This window comes from Chanos chanos, chromosome 8 (assembly GCF_902362185.1).
Source record: "Chanos chanos chromosome 8, fChaCha1.1, whole genome shotgun sequence".
Lineage (NCBI taxonomy): Eukaryota > Metazoa > Chordata > Actinopteri > Gonorynchiformes > Chanidae > Chanos > Chanos chanos.
The window spans coordinates 35,606,430-35,621,477 of NC_044502.1; the positions used below are offsets into that span (position 1 = coordinate 35,606,430).

Here is a 15,048-nt window from a genome sequence, read left to right on the forward strand (position 1 = left end):
ACAGGTGATGGCAATGATCGTGACCTCCCTCCCTCTCCTCTGCTTTCCATCTCCCCCCCCCCCCCTCTCCTCCCCCTCCCCACCCCCATCCACTAAATAAAACCGCTCTCCCTGTCCCTCTGCAGGTAGTGGTGCACATAACAGATGAGAACGACTGCACGCCTGAGTTCATGCACTCCATCTACAGCAGGGACAACATCCCTGAGGCCACACCACCTGGAACATCACTCCTGCAAGGTGAGTCAGGCAGGCAGGTGTAACTTCCTCACGACTCTGTGTGGGGAAGACAGCTACAGTTACAGGTGATGGTTCTGTCGGTTATTTTTCATGAGAAGCTATGAGAATATCCCTCATGCGAACACACACACACACACACACACACACACACACACAGAGTCCTGGCTTTCCGCCTTGGTTTATTTGTTTTTTTTCCTTGTCGTGCGGATCTCGGGGCAGGTTGTCCAGAAAGATCCTTCCTCTCGTGTCGCCGGATGCCTCTCCAGCACAGGGCCCGTAATGAAGAAATAATTCATTATGGCAGGTCCTTTCTGGGTGGTAAATGGATTGTAATCAAAAGGAGCCTTTGCTGGTGACTAGGAGGCAAAGAAGCTCCTCTTTTTCCTCGCAATCCTCTTAATCGCTTCCCACTCTGAACCCCGCGCTTTGTGCGGAAGCCGATATCTTCCTCCCTCCTCGTTTCATCCCCTCAGTGCTGTGTGGCCGTCTGTGCACTTGCCATTGGAGGGAAATGGGTCACAGCTGGTGGTGACTGCTTTTAGTCTGAGCTGGGTGAGAAGAAGGAAGAGAAGTACAGGTTCTGTTAGCGTGCTGCAGGCAGCCCGGGATGGCCCGGAGAGATGGCTAGCACTCTCTGCCTGAGATAATCAAGTCTGATAGGACGGGGCTGCGGACAGCAGGCAGAGGAGAGCGTGACCTCCACTAAACGCTGCCATTAATGGGATGGAGGCCCCGGTTATCTGGCCTCCCCGGATCGAGGCGCGATCGTATCAGCGTAATTGAAAGCGTTTCAAGGCTCTTAAAAAATGGATGATGTGTTGTGTTTTCTTGAGGAAGCGCTGTCTTCAGAGAGATGATGAATTCCCAACGCGCACGTCAGGCATTTAAAGAGATATTTATGTCCTTTCATTTTTCATAAGCTGTTACACAAGTGCACATACGTGTACCGGGAGGTTTCTTAGATACAAACAAATACGCACCCACCCACACACACACAGACTTTTATTTCAGTTCAGTACACAATCTCAAATACACAGCAGAAGACAGTTCAAGCTGTCCCTCGTGTGAAACACCTACTGTATGCCGTGTGTAAATCTCTTTGCAGTTTGTTTACAGTGTCAAAGGTACATATGCAGCATGTTTGGCTCAGTATGAGACTACAACAGCATTTACTATAGCACCATGTGCCACAGATGATACCAGGCAGTCTATGGTCAGTTGTCCGTTTAGCCGTTAGGAGTATGAAACACCATTCGTACCGGCGAGAAGAGTTTGAAGATTCGAGTGCTGCTCCAATGTTAGGCAGGGCAGCTCTCCATTTCATAGATCCTAGAGTCTGCTGGGAAAATTCCTAGTGATTAACGATCTTTAATTTATCCATTGCTCTCTGGGACTTATAGCCTGAAGAAAAAAAAATGGGAGAAAGGAGGGTAAAAAAAAAAAAAAATCCTCAATTATGCGAATGATTTTGAAGCCAGTGTACTTTCTAAAAGAGATGTACATATTTTGAAATGCCAACTGCATTTAGGAAATTCCACTGCATTTACATATTTACTGTTTCAAATAAACACATGCGCTTCTATTTTTTTCTTTTCCCCCTCTGTCAGCATCTCTCCGCCGCTGTCTGCAAATAGAGTGGATCTTGCATCCGATTCGGGTAGTGGTTTGTCTGCTTTTATTGCGGTTTTGGGAAACAGCACCACAGTTCCGTTTTTTTTTTTTTTTTTTTTTTGGAGAGTATGCAAAAGAGTGCAATAGGGAAAAACAGCAGGCTCGAACAAACACCAGCTGGAACTGCTATTTGCTTATCGAATGTGTTCTGTTGTGTGAAAAGTATATAAGCAGAGGCATGTGGCAAGCAGCCTTTGACTGAGAAAAGGCAGGCAGAAGGGAGCGAAGATTATTATTGTTGTTTACCTTAAATCGGATTAGGCAGTAATTTGGTCACGGTATTTTAATAGGGCACCACCAGGAACAGGCTAAAAAAAAAATTTGTCTCCAATTATCAAACGAAAACTTTCAACTTTCAGGGAAGGATTTAAGCAAAAACAGCTTCTGAAGTCATCCAAACTCACCCCACCCACATGTCTCCATCAGTCATCGTTTAAAAAAAAAGAAAAGAAAAAAAAAGCCTCACTTATGTATGTTTAATTTAGCCACCACTGCAACTCAAATTCCTCAGCACATGCATTAAAAATGGTAATAGGTAGCCTGGAGAGATATTATATTAGTCTGTGTATTTTTAATGAACCTTCTGTTTGAATCCTGTCCTTAAGCTCTTGCTTGCGTTCACCAATAGTCACACATACTTGCAATAACCTTTCTCTCTGCAACAAGTTCTTACACAGCTTAGGGTGAAAGAAAGATAGAGAGAGAGAGAGTAAAAAAAAAAAGAGGGAGGAAGGAAGAGGGAAGTAGGAAAAGAGGAAAGAGAGATGGAGCTGTGAGTGTCATCACATCTGTGAGAAGAAACCTGACTATTTGCCTTGGAGATTAAGGTCCTTCATATGCCTCTACCAAATGATGGTGCTAGCTGGGCTGTGTGTGATGACAGCTTGGACGAGGTATAATGAAGCAGGACCCTGGCTCTGGCACCTTGCCTAATGACAGCAAACCCTTCTTGAAGTTTTACTTTTGATCTGCGTGAGTCAACACCAGCTTCCTCGCCCACGCCAACAGATGGGCTCTTAAATTTATCAAATAAAGAATTGGCCCCCCACAACATAGTTTTAATTAATATTGGCTCTTTTAGCATGACAGAGTACTTAATTAAAAAAGCACTTACTGTACAAATCCAGCAGACTTCAGCCACAAATGAGAGGTCTTTGGCTGCAGAGAAGCCAGAGGAAATATTTCTGCCAACGTCCTCCAGAGGCACCTCACAACCTCACACATACATGAGCACATCTATTAAACCATTCCCTCACACACACACACACACACACAAATACACACACATACATATTGCTGGCTGGGGACTTGACACATTAGTCTGTTACACCCTCCAAATGAAAAGTCACCAAGTCAGCACATAGTAAACCTCGTGAGGATGTTCCTGTTGGTCAGAGGCTTGTAAATTATGACCACATATTTATGACCAGTGTCCAACCAGTACAGATCAAAACCAAGGTTGCCGTGGCAATAATTTATCTCTATTAACAAGAGTAGTTCCTCTCAGTCAACACATCATCATTTCTTTCTCTCTATCTCTCTCTCTTTCCCTCTCTCTCTCTCCGTCTCTGTCTCACAGTCCTGGCCAGAGACTGTGACACTGGCCTGAATGCAGAGATCTCCTACTTCATCCAGAGCGCAGACTTTGATATCTCAGCTCAAGGGGTGGTTAGCTCCAGCCAGAGGCTGGACTATGAGAGACCCAACCACATGTACGAGTGTGTGGTTGTCGCAGTGGACAAGGGCACGCCCCCTCGCACCGGAACTGCCTCAATTCGCATCCGCATGGCCAACGTCAACGATGAGGCTCCTGTCTTTTCTCAGTCTGTGTGAGTTGCCTCCCTTTTTCTCTCTCTCTCTCTCTCTCATGCACACACACAATCTTGTTCCTTCTCTATCTACGTCTGTGTTTGTCATGTTTCTCTCTCCTCTGTCTATGTGTCAGAGAGCCAGCAGGTCTTAAATTTAGAGTAATTCTCACTGTGATGATTCAGACTGGGATTTCAGGCTGTCTCCAGTGCGACAGGCATGCTCCTTCAGTTGGCATTCATTGAGTATAGCCAGAAGGAGAAACAGGCATTTGGATGGATTCAGAGCCAAGGCAGCAGTAAGACAACAACCGTGGACAGGGTGTGTGTGTGTGTGTGTGTGTGTGTGTGTGTGTGTGTGTTACAGCATGCTATTTCAGACCGCTGCCAGAACCCAAGGGAAGAGTTAAGGGTGAGCTAGTGATGGCATCAATAGAGCTGGACCACATTTGTCATAGTTTAGCCCCTCTTCTCAGAGCAACCCCCTTTCTCCAGAGCAGGGACTTCCACGGCCGTTTGGATGCATCCTGGGAAACGTTTCACAGTGTTTGTGTGGGGAAACAGATGGTGGGTTTGTGATGTTCTGGGGCTAAACTCTGTTCTCTTCCCTCTCTTTTTCTTCTCTCTTTCATCTTTTATACAGCTATAAGACCTTCTTGTCAGAGGATGCTGGTCCTGAAACGCTGGTGGCCATCGTTCATGCCAAAGATCCGGACGGAGACGGAGTGACGTACGCCATCACCGGGGGCAACGAGGATAGCAACTTTGAGCTGGACAACCAGAAGGGTGGGTATGCTTGGCTGAATCATAGGGACACTGGGGACCCAAAGGCAGAAACACACTCGCATGAAACACACACACACATGCGCGCACGCGCACACAAACAGACCGCCCAACTGGAGATTCCAAATGGGTTACTGTGGAAACTGGTTAGAGGGATAAAGCACAGTACTAGGCCTTGGGGAACAAGTCTTTAACAAGGACATCTGAACCCTCAAAAGAGAGCATTTTTCCCTTTCTAGAGCCTTCAGTTTCTCAGCTCAGTCTTTTGTTCAGTCGTTCTTCTCCCATTTGGTGTCTTTGTGGGAAAAACAAACACTCATCGCATTATTTCAATTCCCCAGCGCCTGACTTACCAAACGCAGCTACTGTTCTTCTCAAGCAGCAACACAAATGGATTGTTCCTACATGGATTGTGTATACGTTTGTATGCGTGTGTGTGTGTGTGTGTGTTCATAGTCAAGTTCTGGTTTGTCTGCAATCTCTCAGTTATCGTTTGTTTACAAGAGCCTTAGCTTTAGAACTGGAAACAGTACCTTAAACCATAAGCCCTTCTCTTCCTTATCATCAGTTCTGCACCACTGCTCTGCCACCCAGCCTATTACAGGCCAACAAAAACAGATGGCCCCTGGCTTCCTCACTGTTAAATTGTGAAAAGTTGTCACTTCAAAGACCTAGCAGCATTTTACTTACTTTCCCCCCCCTCACTTATTTATTTATTTATTTATTTGCGTTAGAGGCTGCATTGGGAAATGCATCAAAGATGTACAATTCCAGAGTGCCTGTTGAAGCAGATTGTAAAGGATGTCAAATAAAGGCAAATATTTTCCCCTACACAGTAAACACTTTCTTTTGTGTGATACATCTGTGCGATGCGGTCCTGCGTGTGCTACGTTTTTTGTGTCTACGCGTGTATGACACGGAGGGGGGTTAACACCCTCCTTTCTAATCTTCCAGTGCCTCTCATCTTTTTTCCTTGGGTCTGTAGAAAAAGAGACTGTGTGACTATGGATTCGAATAACCCTTAACGCACAATTTCTTCTCAGGCATCATTAAACTGCGCCGCAGTCCTCCTCCAAAACTACGAGGCCCGCAGTACATCCTAAACATCACGGCGACTGATGACAACGCAGCCGGCGGGCCACTCCCCCTCAGCAGTTCCGCCCAGGTTATTGTGGGGATCAATGACATCAACAACAACAAGCCTGTATTTGAGGAGGTGAGAATTCAAGGAGAAAGGGGTGGAGCTGACTGGAAAGTGGATTATTTTTAACCGAAATAAGCGCATGTTCTCTCATTAAAGTGGGACTGTATGCTGGGTGCCTGAGGCGTCTAAAACCAGTCACTATTTCTGCACCCAGGCAGGAGTATCAAAAGTGAAGGTAACTTAGCAGGCAGGAGCGACATGAATGCAGAAGTTAGCGTAACAGAAAAAAAAAGAGATGAGAAAATTGAGAGAGACAGCGAGAGTGAGTGAGAGAGAGTATCTCTGAGCAGAGCAGAAAAACAACAGTGCAATAGATCAATAAAAATGAGAGAGAGAGAGCGAGAGAGTGAGAGAGAGAGAGAGAGAGAGAGAGAGAGAGAGAGAGACAGCTGGTGCTGGAAGATGTGAGCAGGATCTGTGGTCTCTACTGGGAGCAGTCTCTCTGAAGACAGATCAGGACATGTGTGGTGTGGGGATGGGCAGGCCAGAGAAGCTGCAAGCTCAAGGCTGAGTGGAGCGCCTTAGCTCTGCAGATGAATATTTCAGAGGGGAATTACCCACAGGCGCTGTGGATGCATATGAAAGAGGAGCACTAAGTGTGCCCAGGAGGCAACATCTGGCTGGCCTCCAGCTTCCTGCAATGCCTACACTGGCTGACCACGACTCGTACTGTGTGTCCCAATCTCAATCACACACACACACACATCCACACACACACACACACACACACACACAGAGGGAAGTGGGCCAATCTAACCAGGCCATGGCTATGGTAATGAGTTCTCACCCTGTGTTACTTCAACCCCCATTTAGACCTAATGCCTCTCTTTGTAGTCAAGCGCTGCCTCAGCTCCTAACTGCACAATAGATTATGGCAATGGACTATCTGTTAAAGTGTTTTCCCTGGCTAAACTGACAAATCCTCGCTAAGCCCTTGCTCTCTCAAAGTAGTGCGTGTGAGCGGAAAGCCGATGAGATCCAGGAGCGTAGCGCAAAATCACAAAGTCCTGTTTTTTAAGGGGGGGGGGGGGGGGGGGGGGGTTCGGCTGTTAGCCTCCATATTGATCAAATCACTCAATGAATCGGATGATTCTGACACATCTCCCCCTGAGGCCCCTCATGAGCAGGGTGCAACCACGAGACACCTGCTCTGTAAAGAGAGCATGATGGGAAGGTGGTGGAGATTGAGGGAAGAAGAGGAGGAGGAGGAGGAGGAGGAGGGAGGGAGGGCTCCCTATTGGATGCTGCCTCCACACAGTGTGGGTGTGGAGTGTGTCCTCATTAGGGAGCATCACTGTCTGGGTTCAGACCAGTACCGAGCAGGAGTTCATCAGAAACACCCTGCCAATCGTCCACTCTTAATTCCACTCTAATGATGTGCTGTTTGACCACTGGACCTGCACAGAGCTCACAATACCTCTAGCGTATAGAACTAATATATTCTATAGCCTCTATTTTACTTTTAGTATTGGAATACGAGAAGTGCGGGATGTCAAACTGATAAAAATTAGGTGACAAAATTCTTTATGTGTATTATGTGTAATTTAAGAGTAGAGTGAGAGTAGTTCCCTTATGCATTTTGTGTTATATTAAATGATAAATGAGTTTGTATGGTAAATGTTATAATGTTTGCCGGTGCCTGTGTTTAAGTGACATTTTCTGACTGTTGACTCCCTTAGTGCCATAATTATAGCATCAATGCCTTGGTCCCGGAGAACCAGCCACCAGGGACTTTTGTCCTACGTGTCCACGCCCACGACGCTGACATTGGGGTCAATGGAGAGGTCAAGTATGGCATCATGCAGCGAGATGGGGTCACACCTGGTTTCACCATTGACTCTGACACAGGTAGTGATTCATTTGAAACACATGTAGAGAGTCACTTGTGAACAGAAGGAAAAAATTCCAACTCCAACAAAAAAAAAGAGTGTTTTCTTATAATCCCACAGAATGTGTTTAACATGCGGTGTGTGTGTATTACTCAGTCTGTATTCACTATAGATTTTATGACATGTCATATGCTCTCTCTCAGGTGTGATCAGCACAGCGGTGAGTTTCGACCGCGAGCGGCAGCGAGAATACACGTTGTCCGTCACCGCCACAGACCTGGCCCAGGAGCCTCTCATTGGCATCTGTCAGATCACCGTGCTCATCACTGATCAGAACGACAACGACCCCAAGTTTGAGAACAGCCGCTACCAATGTGAGCACTGCCCCGTGCCCTTTGCTGCCTCTAGCCAATCTCATTAAACTGCCAGTCATTAGCTCCTGACCTGCCCCTCTGAGAGGACTGGTTAGCTACACGTTCTCTTTCAAACAAAGTTGTTCTTAGTTCTAGATCTTTCAAAAATTATTTACAGCTATCCATTAAGGCTGTTCTATAGTGCTAGATGTGTAGAGATTGGGTTTGGACTTTTCAGGTTGGCTATGGGTCGAGTGAGGAGTTGACCGGTGGATAGCAGTAGAGTGTGGGGGTGTTGTTGCTATGGGATATTTTTGTTCTGTGCTGTGCTTAAGGGGCCCTATTTTGTTAGGTATTCTGCCTGCATTAAAGTTTCATTTTATAATAAAACACAACGGAGGGACTTCTGGCCCCTCGTCTGCAGTTTTACAGGCCTGGTAGAGAGAGAGAGAGAGAGAGAGAGAGAGAGAGAGAGAGAGAGATCAGTAAGTTCATGTTCAGGGCCCTGCACCAGCTTTAGCCACTCGTTAAACATTTACATCATATCAATTTGCAGAGGTAAGGATTTTGCTGGCCTCTCCAATTCTGAAATATCACAACCTCTGCTGGACCAGCCAACCAATGTAAATGGAACTGAATATTAAAAATGTAAAACAATTTGTGATAGGTGATATTTAGCCGGTACAGAAAGATGTTGTTAATTATTGTTATAATCCTGGAAAGCACTTAGGAGCAATGAGAGTTTGGCACTTCTCCTCTTGCAGATTCATGTTTGTTTACTATGTGCGCAAATATGTGTTTGATAAGTTTGATGTCAGAATTCCTTTTCATCATATTAAAAAGCACCACTGGAGCGGCTTATTAAGTATTTAACAGGGAGATTGAAATGTTTCTGGGGCATGCATTCATTTCCGCTGTGGCTATGAATGTGACAGAGAGCTAGAAACTCTACTTGATTGCGTTGTTGTTGTTTTTTCGCTAGCATGTATAGTATGCTAACATGTTAACCCTTCGTGTGCCAGACTTTCTACGAGAAGACACACCTGTGGGCACCAGCTTCCTGCGGGCAGCCGCCCATGACGACGACCAGGGCACCAACGCAGCTATCACCTACTCCCTGTCCCAGCAGAACCCAGCCTACTTCCACATCAACCCCAGTACAGGCTGGATCTACGTCAACCACCCTATCTCTCAGGTACAGATTCCAACCCTCCTGAACATTTGAGCACCTGTTCACTCTTACATACCTGAACACCACAGCGTCTATTTAGCCCCTACAGACCTGGACCCCTTAGCACTATAGAGCACTACAACTGAGCTTTACATATCGGTATGTATGTCGTAAAACTGTGAAGTATACCATGGAAGAGGAAATATTCGCTGAAATGGAATTTTATCAAATATCAGTAAGGACAAAATCTCACATTATACAAAGAGAAAATCAAGTCACGGTCTCTGAAGAAGGCCTTGACCTGGTACTGTTTTTAGAAAGAATATTACCTTCATGAGACTCTTACACCCAGCAAGCTCTTGTAGTGGGAAGAGTCGATCAGCAATTCCTTCAGTTTGTGCTAAGACCGTTGCATTAATAAAACAGCTTTTGTACAAACTCTGAGGTTGGAGAGAATGTTCCTCCCTACTCCTCTACACCTGCTATCCCACATCAACCATACACACTCACCTCCTTGCCTACAGAGACTGCTAACCCACAGCTGCCTGAATTCTGATACAGGTGTTTGTTCTCCACCCCTTCCCTCTGTGTGTGTGTGTGTGTGTTTGTGCGTGCACGTGTGTGTGCATGTTTGAGGAAACGCACATATCCCCGCTCTGCCTGATATTGTCCACAGAGACAAGTATTCACCTCAGCCTTTGTTCCTCTCCTTAGCAGCTGCATATTAAACATGACAAGTCCTAGACTAACAACTAAAGCCTGTCTATATATATCTATATAACTTAACATTGGTGGGAAGCATCGTATTCACACAAGCATAAATGTATTTATCGGAAGCGATTCCGACATTTCGCTGTTTTCCTCTGGGCAGAGAGGGAACCGATGCCACACGTTGGCATTTCATACACAGGGTTTAGGCTTTGTCTGGCACTGTTTACTCATTCTATTCTTTATTCAATGTTCCCATTCTTTTGCCCTCAATCTTACTATCTGTCTTGCCTTTTTCTGCTTTTTCTGTCTTTTTCTTCCTTTTTATTATTGCTACACCCCTACCCCCGCCCCCGCCCCCTTGCCCCCTTGCCCCCCACTCCCCCAACCCCAATCTCCATCTCTTTCACTCTCCCTCTCCTCCTATGCGCATTATTGTCTGCGCAGAAATGTCAGCTTTCTTAGTTTTCAGCCAAGGAAAGCCAGGCTTTGTCATTTCTGCACAGGTTATATAAAACCTGAGGGGGCCATCAGCTGACATTAAGAGGCATCCGCAGATGCACGCAGCCTCAGACAGGGAGATGGGTCGTGCTCTGATGATGTCGACAGTGAGATTTGGCCGCTCGGCGGCCGTGATGAATTAGCTGTATCGTTCGCCGTCAGAGCGAGAGTTTCAGCCCGTCAGGCAGGGTTGAGGAGGGATGTTCCCCTGTTTCCACATACTAGTCTAAAGGACCTAAATTTGCAATCAAATTTAGGTCTGACCCTGGCTGAGCCAGAGAGAACGGGGATGGGGTTTAAGCTTCAGGTGAAGCGTTAGACGCTGTGAATTATTTATGCAGAGTTCACATCCAACACCTTTTAGCTTTTAACTTGTCTCCATCTCGGCTGACAGAGATGGATTCTGACAGGGGCCCGAGGAGTTTGTTGGGGGGGCGGGGGGGTAGTGAAGAATGAGTACCCCATCCCTTCTCACTCTCCTTTTAGAGCCCTCAGTAGGCAGGCTGTACGCACAGTGATTATCTCAGTGCAGGTCATTAAGGTGGTTGCAGGTCTGGGCCGTGTTTTTCATTACTGAAGCCTTGTCACACTGCCTCACATTTGTCAGAACCCATCACTGTAGGAAAGCCAGGAGATGTCACCGAGAGTTAACTCACCTGCCTTCAAAGACACAACTTCCACTGGTCTTCTACATCTCTTCTTCTTCATCGTTCTCTCAGTCTCTCTCTCTCTCTCTCTCTCTCTCTCTCTTCTTCACTGTCTCTTTCATGAACATGGTCTTCCTAGCATAATATTCTGCTGCCTGACCTGAAAAGAGACAATATTTTGGAGCCTGTTAAGCAAAGTTTTACTGCTGACTCAACTTCAAAAGCACTTTTCCATTATTAATCGAACAGTGGTAATTTTAATGAAATAGTGAGGAATATGTAGTACAAGAGGAGTCCCCTCTTTGTTCTGCTGAGCTTCAGTCTGGAAAAGCAAATTAGGAAGCAAAATATAGGAGCATAGGGAATGAATCTATCTGTGCCACCACACAATGTACTTTGAAACTTTGTCTTGCAATGCTCAGTGAATAATGCTGTTCATTCTTCAGTATTAAATGACAGTAGAATATGCAGCGTTATATTCTACTGTATTTATACCAGCAAAAATCTTGTATCATTCAGACTGTTCTATCTTGTTTTGTTACCAATATAATACAACTTTTAAAGAAGCTCATTGTCCTTCTCCGGTCCCTGACAGACATCCCGAATAAGCCAGCAGATCATTGCCACTGATGGAGGGAACCGGAGTAGTTCAGTGGACCTGACTGTCATCATCACTAATGTTCACAACCAGCCCCCCCAGTGGGAACAGTCTGAGTACTGGGTGACCATCCCAGAGAACACTGTGCGTGACACCAAGATAGTGGTGAGTACTCCAGATGAATAAAATAGTCTCATGAAGATCTTTCTACTTCACTGTGTAATGTAAATCATTCCATCAGCAAAAATTTGGGAGATGTGACAGCAGTTTGGTGAACTAGTTATGAGGTGAACAAACAAGATCCAAAATAAGCTGTCTTTGTTTTCAAGTAGCGTGGTTCTTTTGTATAATTTTAGTAATTTTCCATACTGAACACTGGGCTGTAAGTGCAGTTTATATGTTTGTGTTTTAGTCTGTGGTCTTTGTGAGAGAAGATTTAGTTGTTTTTGCAGAGCCGAATTATCTAGGTTAGAACTCGAGACTTGCCTGCATCTTATACGTCTCTTACCTTGTCTGATATTTTGGTCGGTTTCATTCGAAGTCATGTTTACAGTCGTCTCCAATTTTTACACACAGAGTGATAGCCTCTTTGACAGATCGGAGAAAAAACAAGTCTGTGTCTGACGGAGAAGCTGAAGTAGACTTCTTGTCTGAACTTTCTCTTCGAACTCATTTAAAGGAGGGGGGGGGCAGTTAGAGAAGGGAAGTTGCTTATCTTCAGAGGACAGTGTACTCCCGATCTAGCCGATTCATTAGGAAAGAGGGCCATGAGGTACCCCGCCAGAAACGCTACTCCGTTTCCACCTCATCAGCAGCTTTCTGTAGGTGCTGCCAAGCATTCTGCAGTTTACAATCCCTGCTGCATTCAACACACTGTTCTCATCAGCAGCCGTCGCCTCATCGCTTCGACTGATTCACGCTTTTTATGTTAGCACACGATCGTGCTCAAAGTAAGATGTACTAGCGTAAAAACATTTTCTCCTCCACGGGGTAGGGAGGACTGAATTAATGTTATCCTACCTGAAAATTCATATTGCTCAGCATTTAGTTATTTTTTCGCGGCGTTCTAAGTTAGACTAGGCAACTTTCACAGACCGTGATACGCAGTGATGTACCCATAGGAACGTCGCCACAATTTCAACAGCCTGATTAACACGACGGAAACAAAGAGATGAAGAAAAGACAAGAGAAAGGGGTAGATCAAATTATATAGCGTGTTAAGTTCGACAATGGTCTCTTATTGCCCCGGACCATGCATGGGAGAGTGATCCTTAATTACTATATTCATTTCCTGACAGCTCGCGTCTCCCTGAGCTTCAGTGGGCGATAATGAATGCTAGTCTAATCCACACACGGCCCTTTACATATTTTAAAGCAGACATTCTCCTCTAAGCCGTCTCTTAGCGCATGCCAGCTCTACGTCCGCTCTTCTCCGCCAGCCCAGTTATGAGCCCTGTCAGCCCCGCGCGCCTCTCACCGCATAATTATCCAGGTAGATTGTTTAAATTTAACAGTACTAATGATGTGTTAATTACACTGTGCTTGCGTTAGATGTGGACGCGCAGGCAAACTTGCATATCAGTGAGCTGCTCCAGAGAGCAACTGAGGAATCCTTCTGGTTTAATTTCTATCTCCTGTCTAGACCAGGTTAGATCTGTCTTAGGGAGGGACAACAAAAGAAGTGGAGAGCATACATACACACCTAGACATCCACACAGTTACAGCTGCAGACCAAGGATGCATGTGCATGCGTACATATGCTGTTCTTCAGTGTAGTTTTAGCCACTTCGTACTCAGTGTCAGCCACTTAGCTGAGACCTCTGGCTCTGTGCCTCTCTCATGAGATTGCTTTCAAAGCAATGTTGATGTTTAATGAGATAATTTGTATTTGTCACCAATTCCGCACTGCCTCAGACCGCATATTGTTCTGTAAGTAAAACAGGGATGAAGGAAAGGCTTTAGGAAATCAGCCTCTGAAGATTTAAAGCCTCCTCTGCCCTGAGTTTTTTGGAACTCTGTCTCATCTGTTGAAAAGTGTGTGTGGTGAGCCTTGCTGATATTTTAAACTGGTTATTTGTCAATGTTAGTGATGATACTCTATCCATTGGGGAAGACTGCTGCCTGTGTGTTACTCTGTCGAGATGTCACTGCTTGTAACTGTGTCCATACACAGTGTTGTGATGTCTCTGTATCTGCTAAGGGGCTGTTAACTGTGTTCAAAGCACAGTTCAATGGCAGAGTCTGGGACTGGGTCTACCACAGTGTTCATATCTGTCTCTGTATTACTGTGTCTTTAAAGGTGTCTATGACACTTCATGATGGTGTGTGTGTGTTTGAGTGAGAGAGAGAGAGAGAGAGAGAGAGAGAGAGACTGTTCTAGCTCAGGTTATTCCTATGGGTCTCTATGCTGTGAGTTTCTGCTCACTCTCACATCTCAGCTAATGGAGGCTGCTCCTGAGGTCAGCTGTGTTGTCTGAGGACTTGAGCAGAGGGACAATTAATGCTCTCTCTCTCTCTCTCTCTCCCTCTCTCCCTCTCTCTCAGCTTTCCACCCAGTTCTGGTTATCAGCTGTCTTTCTCATTTTCTGCTCTCCATCTCCCCAAAATCTCCCCACTCACTGGTTGACATGGTCTATACATGGCAGTAATTAAAACAAAAGCTGACACAGAAGCAGTCATGCTCTCATTAAACCATGTTGGACTGTATTATCTTTCAAGATCTTGCCCGTGAGTGTGTGCATAAGTTTAACAAATGACGTTAGAGCATGCCCTAAATTTGATTGATGGCACAGTTAGCTATTAAAGGATCAGAAATGACAGTAAATCAGCAGATCTTGGTAATGGAACAAACCTCTCCCCCTGCAGTTTTAACATAACAATTATAAAAAAGTACACACTCCCTTTTCTCTCTTTTTACCTCACTCTATTTCACATGAGTGCACCATACACACACACACACACACACACACACACACACACACACACAAGCATACTTATGTTCCTGGTAATGTAACTTGAACAACAAAGCACTTCAGAACAATTACAGTGGGCTTTCTCTCCTCTCTAAGTACAGTATTTGCTCCCTGGTGTAGAGTAACTGTAGCAACTGACTGTTAAAATCTGTTCAGTGCATTGGGAGCCTTCATAGTAATTCATCCTTAGAACTCTAAATACAAATTAGGCTTTTTAAACAGTATAATGCATTCATTAGCAACACTGAGCTGCCTTGTTGTGTGCTGAGTGTTTCTATTCATCTCCACGCTTTCTTTTTTTTTTTTCTTCTTCTTCTCCCTCTCGCCTTTCTCTTCCATCCATCTATCTGTCTCTCTGTCTGCCTAATTAAAAATTTAAATATCACTTGGCTCATTGTGGAATTATCTCAAGGAATGATAATTAGCAAATTTCCAAATGCAGTAATTGCAACCTTGAGGAAGTAATTAAGAGGCCTTGTTCTTGTGCACGGATGTCTGATAATGGGGGATATCATTCTCATCAAACCGCTGTGCTGCTCCCTAATAAACTCGGAGGGGGAGATTAA

At 45.2% G+C, this 15,048-nt stretch overlaps 1 protein-coding gene across 1 annotated transcript in view; it reads left to right on the forward strand.

Moving 5' to 3' along the window:
* The window catches only part of LOC115819642 (neural-cadherin), an 85,604-nt gene that overhangs the window by 48,090 nt on the left and 22,466 nt on the right, over window positions 1–15,048 (forward strand). The window contains exons 5-12 of the mRNA XM_030783143.1: window positions 126–237; window positions 3,488–3,737; window positions 4,360–4,502; window positions 5,543–5,715; window positions 7,383–7,551; window positions 7,736–7,906; window positions 8,908–9,080; window positions 11,508–11,675. Of these exons, the coding sequence (XP_030639003.1) occupies window positions 126–237; window positions 3,488–3,737; window positions 4,360–4,502; window positions 5,543–5,715; window positions 7,383–7,551; window positions 7,736–7,906; window positions 8,908–9,080; window positions 11,508–11,675 (1,359 nt within the window). The remainder of the gene's footprint in view (window positions 1–125; window positions 238–3,487; window positions 3,738–4,359; window positions 4,503–5,542; window positions 5,716–7,382; window positions 7,552–7,735; window positions 7,907–8,907; window positions 9,081–11,507; window positions 11,676–15,048) is intronic.